This window comes from Salmo salar, chromosome ssa13 (assembly GCF_905237065.1).
Source record: "Salmo salar chromosome ssa13, Ssal_v3.1, whole genome shotgun sequence".
Classification (NCBI taxonomy): Eukaryota; Metazoa; Chordata; class Actinopteri; order Salmoniformes; family Salmonidae; genus Salmo; species Salmo salar.
The window spans coordinates 41290479-41305822 of record NC_059454.1 but is presented as its reverse complement, the minus strand read 5'-3'; the positions used below and the strand labels follow the sequence as shown (position 1 = coordinate 41305822).

General features: G+C 39.8%; 3 protein-coding genes across 20 annotated transcripts in view; all 3 read left to right on the top strand.

Annotated features, from left to right (window-relative positions):
* hoxc10aa (homeobox protein HoxC10aa) overlaps positions 1-15344 on the top strand; it is an 85705-nt gene that overhangs the window by 44959 nt on the left and 25402 nt on the right. For 13 of the 17 annotated variants that reach the window (XM_045692202.1, XM_045692203.1, XM_014135569.2 and 10 more), the window contains one exon: positions 7401-7449. The exons of 2 other annotated variants lie outside the window; for them this stretch is intronic. The gene's annotated coding sequence lies outside the window, so the exon portion shown is untranslated. Of the gene's footprint in view, positions 1-4238; positions 4501-7400; positions 7450-15344 lie in introns of those variants that run through there. 2 more of the 17 variants (XM_014135571.2, XM_014135572.2) reach the window with 1 other exon arrangement.
* Positions 382-2184, top strand: hoxc5aa (homeobox protein HoxC5aa). Its single transcript, NM_001139529.1, has 2 exons — positions 382-955; positions 1943-2184. The coding sequence occupies exons 1-2, from the start codon at positions 460-462 to the stop codon at positions 2158-2160; spliced, it is 714 nt and encodes a 237-aa protein (NP_001133001.1). The 5' UTR covers positions 382-459; the 3' UTR covers positions 2161-2184.
* Positions 9981-13993, top strand: hoxc4aa (homeobox protein HoxC4aa). 2 transcript variants are annotated; one of them, XM_014135539.2, is made up of 2 exons: positions 9981-12783; positions 13158-13509. In XM_014135539.2, exons 1-2 carry the CDS (start codon positions 12166-12168, stop codon positions 13224-13226), a joined length of 687 nt encoding a protein of 228 aa, XP_013991014.1. In that variant the 5' UTR covers positions 9981-12165; the 3' UTR covers positions 13227-13509.

Here is a 15344-nt window from a genome sequence, read left to right as displayed (position 1 = left end):
TATATCAGACACCAGATGACGCTCTTGTCTTAGAGTCTCGCCCTTTTCCTCACAAAGACCCCACCAAGGTCCCCAACAGCCCACAGCACAAAGTTTACCGGACACGTTGCTCCTATTCATCAATATACCCCCGGGGTATCAAGCCAATGTATGACTGGCCAACATCAGCACGTGATCCTATTCAGATGCCCCATATTTGGGCAGTGCGCGTCGAATCAAGAAAAAAAATACCATTCCCCCACCTATAAATCGTGCTTATTTTTTTTTTAAGGAAAGATACCCCTTGAACTTCCAAAGAGCTTCATAGGAAAAGCAATAACCAGTAAAAACAACAATACAAGAGCAAAATATATCGCCCAGGCTACTCTCAGATACAATATTTAGGCTATAGGCTATTGCAGTTGTTTACTTCATGAATCTCTTCTGCACCGTTTTTGTGTGTTTTATTTTTCGTATAAGATGAGTTCCTATGTAGCAAACTCAATTTTTAAGCAGCAAACGCACGAGGCATCCTCCTGTAACGTCATGAATAGTTTAGGCAGTTATGGCTCTCTCTCTGACTTCGATCAAGCCAATTATGCCTATAACGGAGGTCTTCATGATTTCAACGGAACATTCACCTCCTCTGATGCCACTGTAAACTCTCTAAAACGAGAAGAGATGAACTCTAGCCTGCGAGGCAATACGGACACTCAATCTCCACCACGACCACAGTCATACTCAGCCTTGAGCTCCCGGAACTCCGTGCAGAACTGCCTCAGTGACGGTATACTGAGCAAAGCGACTGAAATGCAAATGGAGGTGGTCGAAACCCCCAGAACTACGACCGAAGAAAGCGCGATCAAAGTCGAAACTATGCAACCTGTAAAACATCAAATCCACTCGAAGAAGCACCAAGACAGTCAACAGCAGCCGCAGATTTTTCCCTGGATGACAAAACTACACATGATCCACGGTAAACTTATTTGTAAAATGTATATAGCCTACTACTTCCCTCACTCACTCTCTCGCCTGCAATCCTGCTTTTGTCCATTCACAGTTTTTCCTCTTGAGTTTTATTGGCCAAACGCAGGAAATAATAAAACTGGCGGTCATAAATTTTGACAAAGGCATCTATTGCTCGTAAACCTGTTCTGTTACTGTGAAGAGATGATCTGCGGTTAGATTGATGGCTGCATAATTGGATAAGAGAAACAAACAATTGAAGGAAACGATGAACGAGTATTAATGTGAGTTCTGTTGGGCTGAAAGTACTTTTCGTTTCCAAACAGGTTATTTTAGTCTAAAATGAGAGTATAGGCTAGTCTAGTTGAACTCTCGGGGGGAAACCAGTGCCCTGACCTCCGTGTGAACTTTTCACCCTGGAAGGCTCCAGATATAACTGCGGAAAGGCATTCATGTTGCCATGTCCAACATCCACTAGCTGCCCATTGGGATTTAGCCACTACATATTAGCACTGCATTTAGTGCTGTGTTAAAGACTTAAATTATACTTCTGCAAGTGTTCTTGTAACAATGATCTGGATTTCCCTCAACTAGGACAACTATTTATTTTGCATAGAGGTATTTGAAATGAACAAGTGCCAGAATATAAACGTTTTTGCTTTCAATTAAAAATAATTAGAAGAAAATGGGTTCTCATCCCAGAGATGTTATCCCTTGATTTCAATTCCATTATTTCGTTAAAAAAAAACGAATTTAACTTGAATTTAAAACGTTTCACTTTTGGGGGTTTAGTCACAAGGCCATTTTACCATTTGTTCATTATTTCAATAATTGTGCATTCTGTAAATCACAGGAGTCTTCATTCTCAGGTCATCCAAACCGTTTGACCTCAGGCCATTTTTTTTTTAAAGTATAAGATGTATATAATGTTCGACAACTCTGGATTTTTTTCTTCAAATGTAGGCTAACACCTATTTTTTTTCTAATGCCACTTCAGAATCATCTGACGGTAAACGCTCTCGAACCAGTTACACCCGCTACCAGACTCTGGAGTTGGAGAAAGAGTTCCATTTCAACCGTTACCTCGCCCGTCGCAGGCGCATTGAGATCGCCAATACCCTCTGTCTGAACGAGAGGCAAATTAAAATTTGGTTCCAGAATCGACGTATGAAGTGGAAGAAGGATTCCAAACTGAAATCAAAGGATTCGATATAAACATGGAGTTGATGACTGATCTGGAGACGAACTGCTAAAAGAAGTAGGGCCTAAGCCTACCCTAAATAGAGAGAGAGACCATGATTTGAAACGTGAAGGCCGTGTTCAGAATCAGACCCTATTATGTGTTATGGACTATTACATTATTTGCATATTTCGTGTTTGGCACTTTATATGTGGACTTGTATTCTTTGCTTAATGGTTGTACAACATTTAAGATTAAAACAAATATATAATAATAAAGTAATGTGTTGTCTTAGTGTAAAGATTGTGTAAGGACCTTTGGAAGAATTAGGGAGAGCTGTGGACTATAGCCACTCCCTCTTTCATGTTAAATTCAGAAATGGAATAGATACCAAATAAACACTCTATAACCTATACCCTTAGCATTGAGATAATAATTATGATCATTTAAATGACTAATAAGCCTACTGAGGGGTACCAATGAGAACGAGGAGACTTTATCACGAAAATATTAGATTTTTCTAAATGTTTTAAAATTCCTAGTTGGCCAGAGTATTACACACGAAGAAGAAAAACAGACGATGTAAACAGACAGTTGACTTGTTTCAATAGCAAATAGACTGGCTAGACGTATAGACCAGCAGGCTCAGGAATCTGATTGTATTATGTCCAACCAAATATTTAAGAGTTTCGTGATGGTATTTGAGGACAGCACCCATACCAATAGGCCTAAGATTTCCATGTCCATACCCTTCAACTGAAGAACCATCGATATGTATTTCGCAATTTCAGATGCTTACTGATTTTGTATCTTATTGTTCACTGTAATGTCCAGAGTTGTCAACAGACATGGAAATGTATTGTACATGTTGTCTATGTATAGTCTCTATGTAATATCAAGACTTTGGATGATTCTATAGAACTTTAGAACTACAAATATACCCTAACACTAATATTTTCCAAAACGGAGATATCAACAGTGTAGGCTACATACTGGATTATCCGCCATATTTAGGTGCACAATAACTACAAGACCGATTGTATAATGAATTGTCTGTTAAAGCTTGTGATTCAATCAAAACGCTTACAGGTGTTGAGAGACCTTTTGAATAAACTTCCCATATCATATACCAGCACATTCGTGTCGCTTTTTTTTATTTTATATCATTACATGTGTAGGCACACTTGGTATTGAAAACAGATTCGAGTCCCGCACCGTCTATTTAAATCATTTACAGTATCCCTGTCAGACAAACGCATGCACATAAAAGTTTAAAGGCCCCAATAAAACGTTATTACTAGGTTTCCACCTTTCCACCACAGATAGAAAAACGGTCCCTGTTTTAACAGGGTATAGAGGCACATAGCCAGCTGCTACTAAATTCTTATGGGTTGAAATGCAGACTAACTTTCTTCTCTGTAGAGGCTGGCGACCTACATACTTTTGATGTTTCTATGGCCTTCTGGATCAAATGTAAAAGCTATGGTTATGAAATGTAGGATCTTCATTTGAGCCAGTTTGCTACCGCATGAAAATAGTCCTGCAGCAAACAGGAAATGTGAATTATTACGTGGATTGTAATGAATGGACATTTTCGTTCAAAGTGGAAAAATAATAAACGATTGACTTAATGTCTTTATCTCTTGTGCTTTGAGTAGATATTCATTTGATCACGTGGGTCAATATTGTAAGCTATATTGGAGCTGCAGGCTGTGTATATAGACAAAACCATACATTGAATTAAAACTATGCGTTGACCTGAATTTGACCCACTGCTGGTCTAGTGACACGTGGAACTATCATTTTAACAATAGTTTAACTAAATGTCTTAACCAAAACAATCAGGTTAACAGGGACAACAATTGTTCAGATGCCATGACCTGTCGCAAATATCGTCTCAAATGAAAAAAAAAAGATAATTTTCACTCACCTCGCAGACAGGTAGCCTTTTTTACTGCTAGGTCTATATATGCAACAGAGCATGAACTGCTTTCTCAATGGCACTGTCGGGCCTAACCGTGCTACGTTAGCCTATGTAGGGCTATCAAATTCCCCTTTATGGTATCTCTTTCTTTTAGTATTTTAAAGTTTGGAAGGTTATTTATGCCAATTGCCTCTAGCGGGGCCTGTGAATGGTGCACACGGAGCACGTGGTGCCATTAAAGTGGGTTTTATGGCCTGGAAGAGCTGACAAACCCTCGATATATACACATCATATATAATCTTAACTGTCCGGAATCGCAGCTGCTGGCTCCTCTTATCCGAGGAAGAAAGGGCTGTGTGGCAGTTAGTGTGGATTACCTTGGCCCGGACTAGTCTGCCTGTAATGGTGGTGCTGGGCTCTCTCAGTCACAAATGGATCCTTAAACGCTCCAGTAAGTTTACAATATTTTTACTTTCCAGCATGTTGTGTCAATCTATAGCGTTTCGTTTGTATTTGGTGCTGTGGTTGTTTTTGCTTGATGTTTCCGACGCAACAGGATTTGTTTCAAAATGGTTGTGGTATTCATCCCTTATATTTTCTATACCCAATCGTTATTTTACATATCTGACTCTGCTTGCTGTTTGTTGGTCCTTAGAGGCTAAATGTATTCCAATAGATTACAAACTTGTGTCATCCATGCATGTTCCCCTTACCACTGGCAAAATGAAGTTATGAGAGTAGAGTTAGGAAAGAGAGGTCTGTTCCAGCTTCACTTGAGTGTGTTCTACTTATGCTTGTTCATTAGGCATACATCTTTATACAGAACGGAGTATATATTTCTTTGGATAAAGGCCTACTTCACTTTGCTGCACAATGGTCAAATGCTTTATTCTATAATATGTTACATAGTTGTGTGTGTGTGTGTGTGTGTGTGTGTGTGTGTGTGTGTGTGTGTGTGTGTGTGTGTGTGTGTGTGTGTGTGTGTGTGTGTGTGTGTGTGTGTGTGTTGATGTCAACAGCTGCTATCCAAACCATTGCAGTCAGGTTCCAGAGCTTGGTCATGTGCATAAATGACTAGTTTCTACTTGAATAAACATAACAAGCTGTCTCGGTTGGGACCAGGAAGGAGGTACTGCTGAAGCAATCATACTGATGACTCAGAGACTGAAGAGTGTGTGATCGTAGTCCCTGCTCAATGCTTCATCTGTCTTTAATATCTTTGCAGGGCAGCCCAGTTGATGCCTGTGACGGTAGAAGGCCGGTTGATAAACGTCATCCATCCCTTAATCAATGCATGGTTGTGATTTTATGTTTGTTTTTGTAGTTGAGGAATGGATTAGGTGTGGAAGGCGTGGAAGGTGTTTCTGCAGCCAAACTGGATGTAGAAGAGCAACAAGTTTAGTCCCAATTGTAATATTGTATCCATCACTATTTACGTGGGAAAGTTGTGTGGTTGATATTGATATTGGTAAGATCCTCTGCTGCCTTGAGTTTTCCATGTTCGTGTGACCTGCCAATGAACTCTGGGCCCTATGTTGTAGCTTGTAATTAGGGCCCAGTATTTCCTGGTCAGTTCACAGAAGGGTCAAGGAGGAACTCCGGGCCCTGATGATGCAGTGAGTTGATGGGTTCATGTTGAGTATTAACCCCAAAACTTCCTGTTAGATGAAGAGATGGGAAGCCAATAGGGGGTGCTATTTAACATGCTCCACCTCCATATAGCGAATAAGGATGTTAAAGAGGGGATTCACCTGCATAATATGCATTGGAATGGAGTTAAGTTCTTCACTGTTCTTAAGCTCAGTTATTCTTTACTGTTCCGGTTGACTGTATTCCATCTATGGTATCACAGTGATTGGCAAGTACTCATCCAATAAGAAAACCATTGCCTAGTTTAGATCATGTAAGAGTTATGAGGCATTGAGAACGTTGCCTCGTTTTTTTTGTTAGAGGAACCCACCTCCAGAAGCCAACAAATATTTCTCGATGAACAGAAAACTATATCATTATTTTGTATTTGTTTGCATACTTGACTTAATGGTTTGTTATTTTGTAATATTTTCAGATTATATTAATCTCACTTCATGAAATGAATTTGTTTCATTATGAGATTGAATTAAACACAGTTGAGCATGCAGGCCTATGACATTAATTGGATTTCTTAGTGTGTTCATTTCAGTGCCAAAAACTGCCAGTGTAAGACAGATGCAAAAAAAAAAAAACTGTATTTTTTCAACAAAGGGTCCGAATTCCAGTTATAGAGATTGCAAGTGTTATGATGTACAATCAAAATCGTTTACGCTTCAGGCTTGAATATACCCAATGCGGTGACAAAATCTTCATTTTGACAATTGAACATTATTCAGCATGGTCTGAATCGAAGTCGAGGGATTTCTATAAATATAACTTTTGCCCAAGGAAATGCCAAACGTATAATTCCAGTTTAACGACCCCAAACCGACCTGTCCTTAATATCTCTCCTCGGCCCCAATTCTAGAAGATCACTTGTTATAGCTTTTTCTGGGACACCTCACCTCAATTAGAAATGAACTGGAAGGAGGGGGATGAGAGACAAGGGGTTGGGAGGATAAAGTGGCAATGAAAATATAAAATGATACAACAAACAATGCAAAGTCAAGAACACTAACGTTGTTGTTATTAATGGGGAAGGTTATAGCCCATGCGTATGTGGCTATTTCTAAATATATATATATATATTGGACATTTCAGGGAGATTTCAGAGAGAAGAGAAATTGTCGTTAGAAATGTATGACATATGACTTAATTCGTATCGATTGCTTTTCGATGACAAAAAAGATTGTATTTCACAGTATTTTAGCCTTTTCAAACCTGCTAATATATTAGATAATTCCCTGTATTTTTATTGCGACAAAGATCATTTCTAAACGAAAATGTCCATTGTGTTTTTTAGTTATGAAATTTGAAAATACTGAAGGCTATCCTGACCGTCCAATGACATTACCTTCTGTTGTTTTTCAGGACATCATAGGCTACACTTTTTTTAGGGCTGTTATTAAAACCATTCCGAATAATTTGGGATGAAAAAATATATATACTTTTGCAGGTTTTTTATTTAGCTAGGCAAGCCAGTTTAAGACCAAATTCTTATTTACGATGACGGCCTACCGCGGCCAAACCCTAACGACGCGCTGCACAATGGGACTCCCCATCACGGCCGGTTGTGACACAGCCTGGAATCGAACCAGGGTCTGTAGTGACGCCTCTAGCACTGAAATGCAGTGCCTTAGACCACCGCGCCAATCGGGAGTTTGAACTCTAGTATCTTATCCTGCTCATCATCTTGTTTCTTATTGTTATTTTATTTTGCAGACAACGAAATGAGGACCGATACAGAATGAAGGGGAGATGTACAGTATCGGTAAGTTGTTTATTATTTTTGCACAAACAATAGGCTACCTGCCCCATTCGGTCCCTTCCTGCAGAGCCAACAGAGAGGGCAGTGTTCCCTGATAATAGCAAAGCCAGTGAAATGCACTGGGCGCGGTGATATTAGCAAAAAGATGCTATTTGCTTTCATGCTAAGAAGTTCGTTTTAACTAGACCTAGGCCTATGGACGCAAATTCCATTGTACAACAATTACTCTTTATTGCACTATATAAACATCATTAAGATTATTTCACACATGTTGGGTTCTAATTTTCTGAAAGATATCTATTTAAAACAATCATTCAGTGAAAGAACAACGAATCTTGTGTTATCCTCCTATCAATGTTGTAGCCTACAGATTTGTGTTGCATGCATATCGTGTGTTACAGATATGCACTGTAAAAGGGTTATTATGAATTTGACAGTAGTTTACAGGCATCTAAGTGGCAAGTACAATTCTGTATTTAATATTACAGTACACCTACTATAATATAAACAAAGTATCAAAGCAAGTACTGTGTAATGCCACACAGTACATTACCGTACATGTACTGTATTATACTGTAAAAAAAGAAAATGCTACCATAATCGAAATGAATGAGTGAATGAATGAATGAATGAATGAATGAATGAATGAATGAGTGAGTGAATGGATGAATGAAATTAATTGAGGGGAGATTGTATTCCATAGTATTTTACTGTAATTACAAGGGATTGGTACAAGCAGGTTGGCTGCTAAGTGTTTACACATTACAGTATAGTAATTAATATTTGGGTTTTTATATTACATACACTTCTAGAGGCCTTAACAACGGTTTCTAAACTGGCAGCAACTACATGGAAAAACAGATCAAAATGACATGGGAAAATGCTCAAACATTTAAGGTTTAAGACTGACTGCCTCTGGGGCCCTATAACCACATTGGAGTTAAATTGGTACCGCATTCTAACTCGTGGGTGCAACAAATATAGCCTCTTACAAGGCACGCCTCAAAATATGTAAATGAGACAGAAGCTACATTACCATGCAACCACACTAGTGGTCAAAAGGTTTTTAGTGCTCCAAAGATACGGTATGGTACTGTATTCTGTGGGGTGGAATTACAGTGCCATTCGAAATACAGCAATTCTTTCCCCACCGTCAACATTTTCCCACAATGCACCATAATTGACAGTATGCTGCAGTAAAACGTTTCAGAATATATTACTGTTGATAACACCCACAATTACAGTATCATTTACAGTTTTCTGTTACAGTGTGCAGCCTATGTTTGTGAAGGAGAACATTCCGCAAGGTGTTCTGTGAAGAAAAAGAAAGGTTCACCATTTTTCCCATGAACAAATGAAACATCAAATGAGTTTGCCTAAGGGCCTCATCTTCCTGTAGTTCTACATTATAACTAGTTATTGAACTAGGGGAGAGATCTGAAATCCATTTGTGGATAGAAAGAATTCATTGCTTTTCGCCCATCAATAATCCTTGGCAGTGAACTATTGGAAGTCAAACGTGAGGGGTGAAACGCAGGTCAGGCTGTCTAACGAATATTAAAAAGCGTCCAGAACACTGGCGCTGGGGTGAGATGGGACTTGGGGGCGTGCACGGGCCTGTGAAGGCGGGGGCGAGTGCTAGGGGGAGTGCGAAAATTCTAATTATAAACTGAATGGTTCGAACCCTGAATGCTGATTGGCTGAAAGCTGGTATTTCAGACCGTATACCATGAGTATGACAAAACATGTATTTTTACTGCTCTAATTGTGTTGGTAAGCAGTTTATAATAGCAACAAGGCTCTTCGGGGGTTTGTGATATGTGTCAAAGCACTCTGCGTTGCGTCGTGAGTTGGATGAATTGGCCATATACCACACCCCCTCGGGCCTTATTGCTTAATCATATGCCGAGATTTGCAGATGCTAATGTTAGATGAGCAAGAAAGTGTGTATGTGTTCTTCTTCTCTTGTCTATCCTATATGGTTACCAAGGTGATTGACGTCTTTGTAGGCCTACCTGCACCTATTCTATTCCAATCCATTCAATTTATGATATTATATTATATCTATAACATTATCTTGTTCACAAGTCATCTGAACATGTTCATCTTTTAATTGTGCATCAATAAAAACGTGAAGATTAAATTGGCGTTTTCCAGGCTATTCGGTTGAATATACCTATTCACCATTTTAGTAGACTATTAGATTGTTGAAACAGGTCACTCTCACACCATGCACGATACATTTTTCATCTCCGTCTTCTCATTAACTTCTAGGATGGCAGCCAGAGAGGTTACCGAGCGGTCAGTATGGTAATAGCGAGGCAGGCGAGCACAAGAAATCGTTGGGGACAATAGAAACTTATTTTTCATCTGTGCTGTCATGCCGGCGCTTTGCAGGCTACCCACCACCGTGCACCGTGTTCGTGGCTGAATATTCATAGTTTAGAGGAGCGACTAACCTCAAAGGCAGGCTACTTTTTTCGTGTGTGTGTGTGTGTGTGTGTGTGTGTGTGTGTGTGTGTGTGTGTGTGTGTGTGAGAGAGAGAGAGAGAGAGAGAGAGAGAGAGAATAGCTACTGCAGATATTTTATTGACAGATTTTCAACAGAATTCTGACAGTTCGATATTTTCTTTTCAGGCTACAATGGAAAATACTCATTAGTTGTCTATATGTACCCTGTAGAACCGAATTTGTGTTAATATATTACAATCGCAAGTACGTCTCTACAGGAATACATGGGCTACTGAAATCCCACGTCTGTCAAGATAATCGTCTGCTTCAACTGTCGCTTCTATTCAGTAGGTTATAGCTGCGTTGTATCACGTGTTAGCATGAATAATAGGGCACGAATAGCCATAAATCTCAGAAGAAGTCTGTGCAAAATATGTGTCTAACCTACAAACAATCTACATTGTCTAGAAGAAGCCCAGGCCTAGGCATTGTAAGGACGTTCAAAGGCATATATTTTGTACAGTAGGCTATCTGGAAGCAAAGGTATACTACTACTAGTCTGCCTGTACTAGTAAAACATGTAAGCAACCAGCGATCGTTTAAAGCGGACTGATTTAGGCCTACTGTGTTCTATAGCCCTATAAAACGCCTCAAACATCGCTGCCAAAAGTAATAAAAATGGCGGGCGCGCTCTACACATAAACAAACCATAAACATCTGCCCTGCTATGTTATTTTCACCAGATCATGTTGACAAATGACTAAAAGAAGACCACCACCTCGAATTTAGACGCTGATTTGCAAGCAGGTGATTGACCTCGTGTTCTGATCCTTATGTTCTTATAATCCATCCCTGTCGTAGTAGGCTAGATTTATTCTACATTTATTAAAAATTATTATTATAATTAGTTATTAGTCTATTAAGCGATAAAGTTCACAGACTGATTATACGTAGGCCTACAGTCCTGTGATTTGTGGTCTCGTGCATAATTTAAAGGATGGAATAAAAAACACGAATACATTTGGCCAACAGTTAATTACAGTATAATTGCGCCTGTAACGCATCTGTGGCAAGTGATACCACTCAAAATTGACAGCTTTATCTGCAATGATTTACTTTTCTGAACACAACAGTGTGGGGGGGTTTGTAATGGATGACGTTATTTGCTCCGCATGCTAGAACGGATGTCAAATGAATAACCTATACACGTGCCCTTAGACAGCCACTTGTGTTGAAGAAGATGAAGCCACGATGGACAAACACGTCCCTGAGACTCATTTCAGAGTAACGTAATACTGATTTGTTTACTAGTTGGATCACCATTTCATACTTATGTAGTTTCTTGTTCAAATGTATAGACCTCTATCCAGAGAGAGAAAGAGAATGCGACGGAGAAAGGTATAAAGTCATACTGCGATATTCAACCATAATGCCAGTGATATTGCAGTATCATTGGCATCTACATAATACTATTTTAAAGCAGTGAAATGTGTTTGACCGTTTTTGAAAGTATTCAAATGCAAAGTATTACATTTTTACTTGTACTTCAGTATACTTCGTGATGTTGTAGTTACCTAAAAAGCTAATGTATACTGGTATAGTAATGGTGTACCTCTGGTGTCCTCTGTCTTCTGATATGGGTCCAGTTCTCATTTCAAAAACTCTCGCTTAGTTGGAACTGGAACGTATGCATAACACGTACGATTTACGCGAACGTTCATGGACTGTTTGAAGGCAGCATCCGGATATTCTTAGACAGGGTTGCCTTTATTTTTGGGAATAAGGTAATCCTGCCGCTGTTTTACTTGCAGTAAGCAGCCCAGTTGTTATTGAGATTTTGCGTGCGATTATCCATTCACATATGTCTCTCTACCTCCATTTCTATTTCTGAATACTAATGATGATGATGATGATGATGATGATGATAATAGAACTATAATGAAAGGGTACACTTCACATAATAAGTGTTTGTTTTGATTGTATTGGTAATACAAATGGCGTGAGAGAGAGACAGAGAGAGAGAGAGAGAGAGAGAGAGAGAGAGAGAGAGAGAGAGAGAGAGAGAGAGAGAGAGATTATGCCCACAATGGCGACCGAAGGTATGTTCGAAAACCTTTGGTTCCTTATCCGGGGACTACCTCTCACTCTGCTATTGGGCCGTGGGGTCACGTGGTAAAAGTAACTTTACAGGGCTGCTCGCAAGTAGGAGGGCTTTATGGAGCAGAAAAACGACAAAGCTAGAAAAATTATTTTCCACTCCAGAAATTAATGATCATGAGCTCGTATTTGATGGACTCTACCTACATTGATCCGAAATTTCCTCCATGCGAGGAATATTCACAAAACAGCTACATCCCCGACCACAGCCCCGAATATTACAGCCGCGCAAGGGACCCTGGCTCTGGCTTCCAGCATCACCATCAGGAGTTATACCCTCCGCGGGCGAGCTACCAAGAGCGCCAATATAACTGTGCAAGCATCCCTGAACCTGACACGCAAAGGGGACATGGACTACCCCATACTGCGCACCTGCTTGCAGGGAAAGGGCAGCCAGCCTCATGTGAGACCCCACAGCTACCCATGTCCCCCACCACCCCACCGGCTGCGTCCTCCGCCTGCAACCAAGCTACACCGGAGCACCCAAATAGCTCAGCCTCCTCCAAGCAGCCCGTGGTATACCCATGGATGAAGAAAATTCACATCAGCACTGGTAGGCAACTTGTCTCTGTGTTTGTCTTTTCTCTCTCTCCACTCTCTACTCCTCTCTCTCCTCCTTTCCCTCCCTTTATCAGTGCCTCTAACTCCCATCTCCTTCCCAGCCCCTGCTACGATAGGGGAGAAGCTTTTGAAATGGCACAATTGAGGCGGATTTACGACTCAGCGTCGGTAATTACACCCACCATAAATTTTATAGCCGAGGTATACTCTTGGCAGCCGTATCACCATGTGGCTTCTGCTGTTATGTAGTCTATGTGCGCGATGGAGAGAAGAGGGGGAGAGATTAAACGAAAGAAAAAAGACTGCGCTTTGTAATCTTGCATTAATTATTTAGCGCATACTTGGATGTGAGTGTCCCCTAATTACAGAGAGATAGACAAGTTCTTAACTTCCCATTTAGATTCTTTCTCACACCAGAACTACCATATCTAGCCATTTATTCTGCCCATTCCCATCATATATCTCAGTTGAGGACACTCTTGTTTACCCCCTCCTTCCCTGCTTTTCTTTCTTTCTTTCTATTTACTTCTCCCCTTTTCCAGCGAACCCGAATTACAATGGAGCGGATTCCAAGCGGTCTAGGACAGCCTACACTCGACAGCAGGTCTTAGAATTGGAGAAGGAATTCCACTATAACCGCTATTTAACTCGGCGGAGGCGCATTGAGATAGCTCACACATTGGTTCTCTCCGAACGACAAATCAAAATTTGGTTTCAGAACCGCAGGATGAAGTGGAAAAAAGACCATAGGCTTCCTAACACCAAAGTGAGATCCTCCACCACGGGCGTATCCTCCGGGTCCAACACAACCTCATCAACCGGCGCTGTCGCCACTTCCGCGGCCACTGGTGCCATTATTCCAAATGAACTTTCCGGAGGAGAGGATGGCGAGGATATTACAACGTTATAAGGCGAACAAAACAACAACAAAAAACACTTCAAGGGAGATAGAGAAATGACTGATTATTTATAGAATAAAATAATCAGTCATATAGAATATATTTTGTTTTCGTAGCTATTTGTGTGGTTTCATTTAAGTCCAAAGTTATATAAAATGCATGTTATATAGCATGGATTTATGCGAATACCGATGGGTTCTTTTTACGCGACACAGGGTTTAAGTTATTTAATGCTGAATCAAAATGATGTTTTTATGAGAAAATGTTTTGAATGAAGGAAAAAAAAAATGTAGGCCTACATTGTATCTAAATGTTATTGTGGGCCATTCGTTTGCCCTGCTGCCCAAGGTGAAATGCACAATTTATTTATTTCAAGCGCAACACTGGAAGAATATCATTATCATCATAGTTATTTTTGGTAAAAATGCTGGAACATACCGACGGGAACATCGATCTTGCAAGGTGAATTACCTCGCGTATTTCAAAAACAGGATTTTGAATGACAATTTAGTTTGTGGTGTTGACGTTGTGTTTAGCAGGTTATTGTAAAATGCAATAAACAGAGTTTAGTGTATTTGTGATAATCATATTGGTCAATAAAACAGTGAGTGTTCTACTCGTTTTCTTTCATGTTTGTATGGATTTCATTCATGACCAATCGAGATCAAGTATAATTTATTTTGATAACAGAAGCTCTTTCCATGATGTGGTGAACGTTATTTCAATATTTTATGAAAGTCACAATTGACCAAGTACTGTATTTACTTTATAGTTCAGCCTAACAAAGCATTATACATTTGTTTGGAAAAGTTGTCCGGTTGCAACGTTCTCGAGGTTGGCATGTGTATCAGATTCACCATTCATATTCCCCCTTAATTCCTAATAATCCACAATAGACCTATTCCATAATCCAATAATAATCAATGACTCTATTCCAAATAAAAGATGCTATAGCCTGGCTGCATGCGTCCTATCCTACATGCTAGCTCATTAGTCTCAAGGACATTCAATTAACATGGCAAGCCATTCAACCAGGCCCTCAACCAGACTCCCTCTGTAGAATAGGCTTCTGCCTGACTTTCTGGATCCCTGTTTCCTGCTCATTACTGAACCTATAGCTGCACATAACTCTGCAAATCAGTGTCGTATTGCCAAAATAGGACCAATAATAATTTGTGTTAATTCCCGTTTTGCCCCAATTACAGGTTGTTTTTCTTGTCTTCTAATAAAGTCAATAACTTGAAGTCAGATTATGGGGCCTTATCGTGGACAATAAATTATACTATAGCTTACACAATATTGCACTAGGATCATATCTACGAGCATTGCCTCAGATTATCCTAGAATATCTTGTAAAAAAAAAAACATTCATTTGATAATAGTTTTTTATATGCATGCACATGGGCCTTCTCAATATGCAATCATTTCTACAGATATAAAATGGAATGTTAGTTTTCTGAGATTGTCATTCTAAAAATAGCCCATGTCTGTTGGGCCCTGAGACCTCCCCTGTCAAAGTGAAGAGTGTGCTTTTAAAAAGTGGCGCTGGAGCAACGTCATCGTCACCTCTGCGCTTGGTAAGTAGTCTACACTGCAAAGGTATCGTGGCGGGATTTTCCATAGGCCTATATGGCAGTGTTGTGGATTTATTGTCACCATGCAACTGTAATAATACATAGGCTACTCATATTGTGCAATTGCTCTCCTGTTACCATGTCTTGCACGATGAAAAAGACCGTTCAGTTAACAGTTCTCCAAAAATCATTTCATTTGAGGAATAACTTTTTCTTATCCAGCTCAAAATGTGGTGTAAAAACATGCCACGTTTGA

What these genes read in the sequence shown, in the direction of transcription:
- hoxc5aa (NM_001139529.1), top strand. Translation starts at nt 460, where the DNA reads ATGAGTTCCTATGTAGCAAACTCAATTTTTAAGCAGCAAACGCACGAG. An exon ending in AAAACTACACATGATCCACG is followed by an intron (nt 956 to 1,942) that starts GTAAACTTATTT and finishes ATGCCACTTCAG; the next exon opens with AATCATCTGACGGTAAACGC.
- hoxc4aa (XM_014135539.2), top strand. Translation starts at nt 12,166, where the DNA reads ATGATCATGAGCTCGTATTTGATGGACTCTACCTACATTGATCCGAAA. An exon ending in GGATTTACGACTCAGCGTCG is followed by an intron (nt 12,784 to 13,157) that starts GTAATTACACCC and finishes CCCCTTTTCCAG; the next exon opens with CGAACCCGAATTACAATGGA.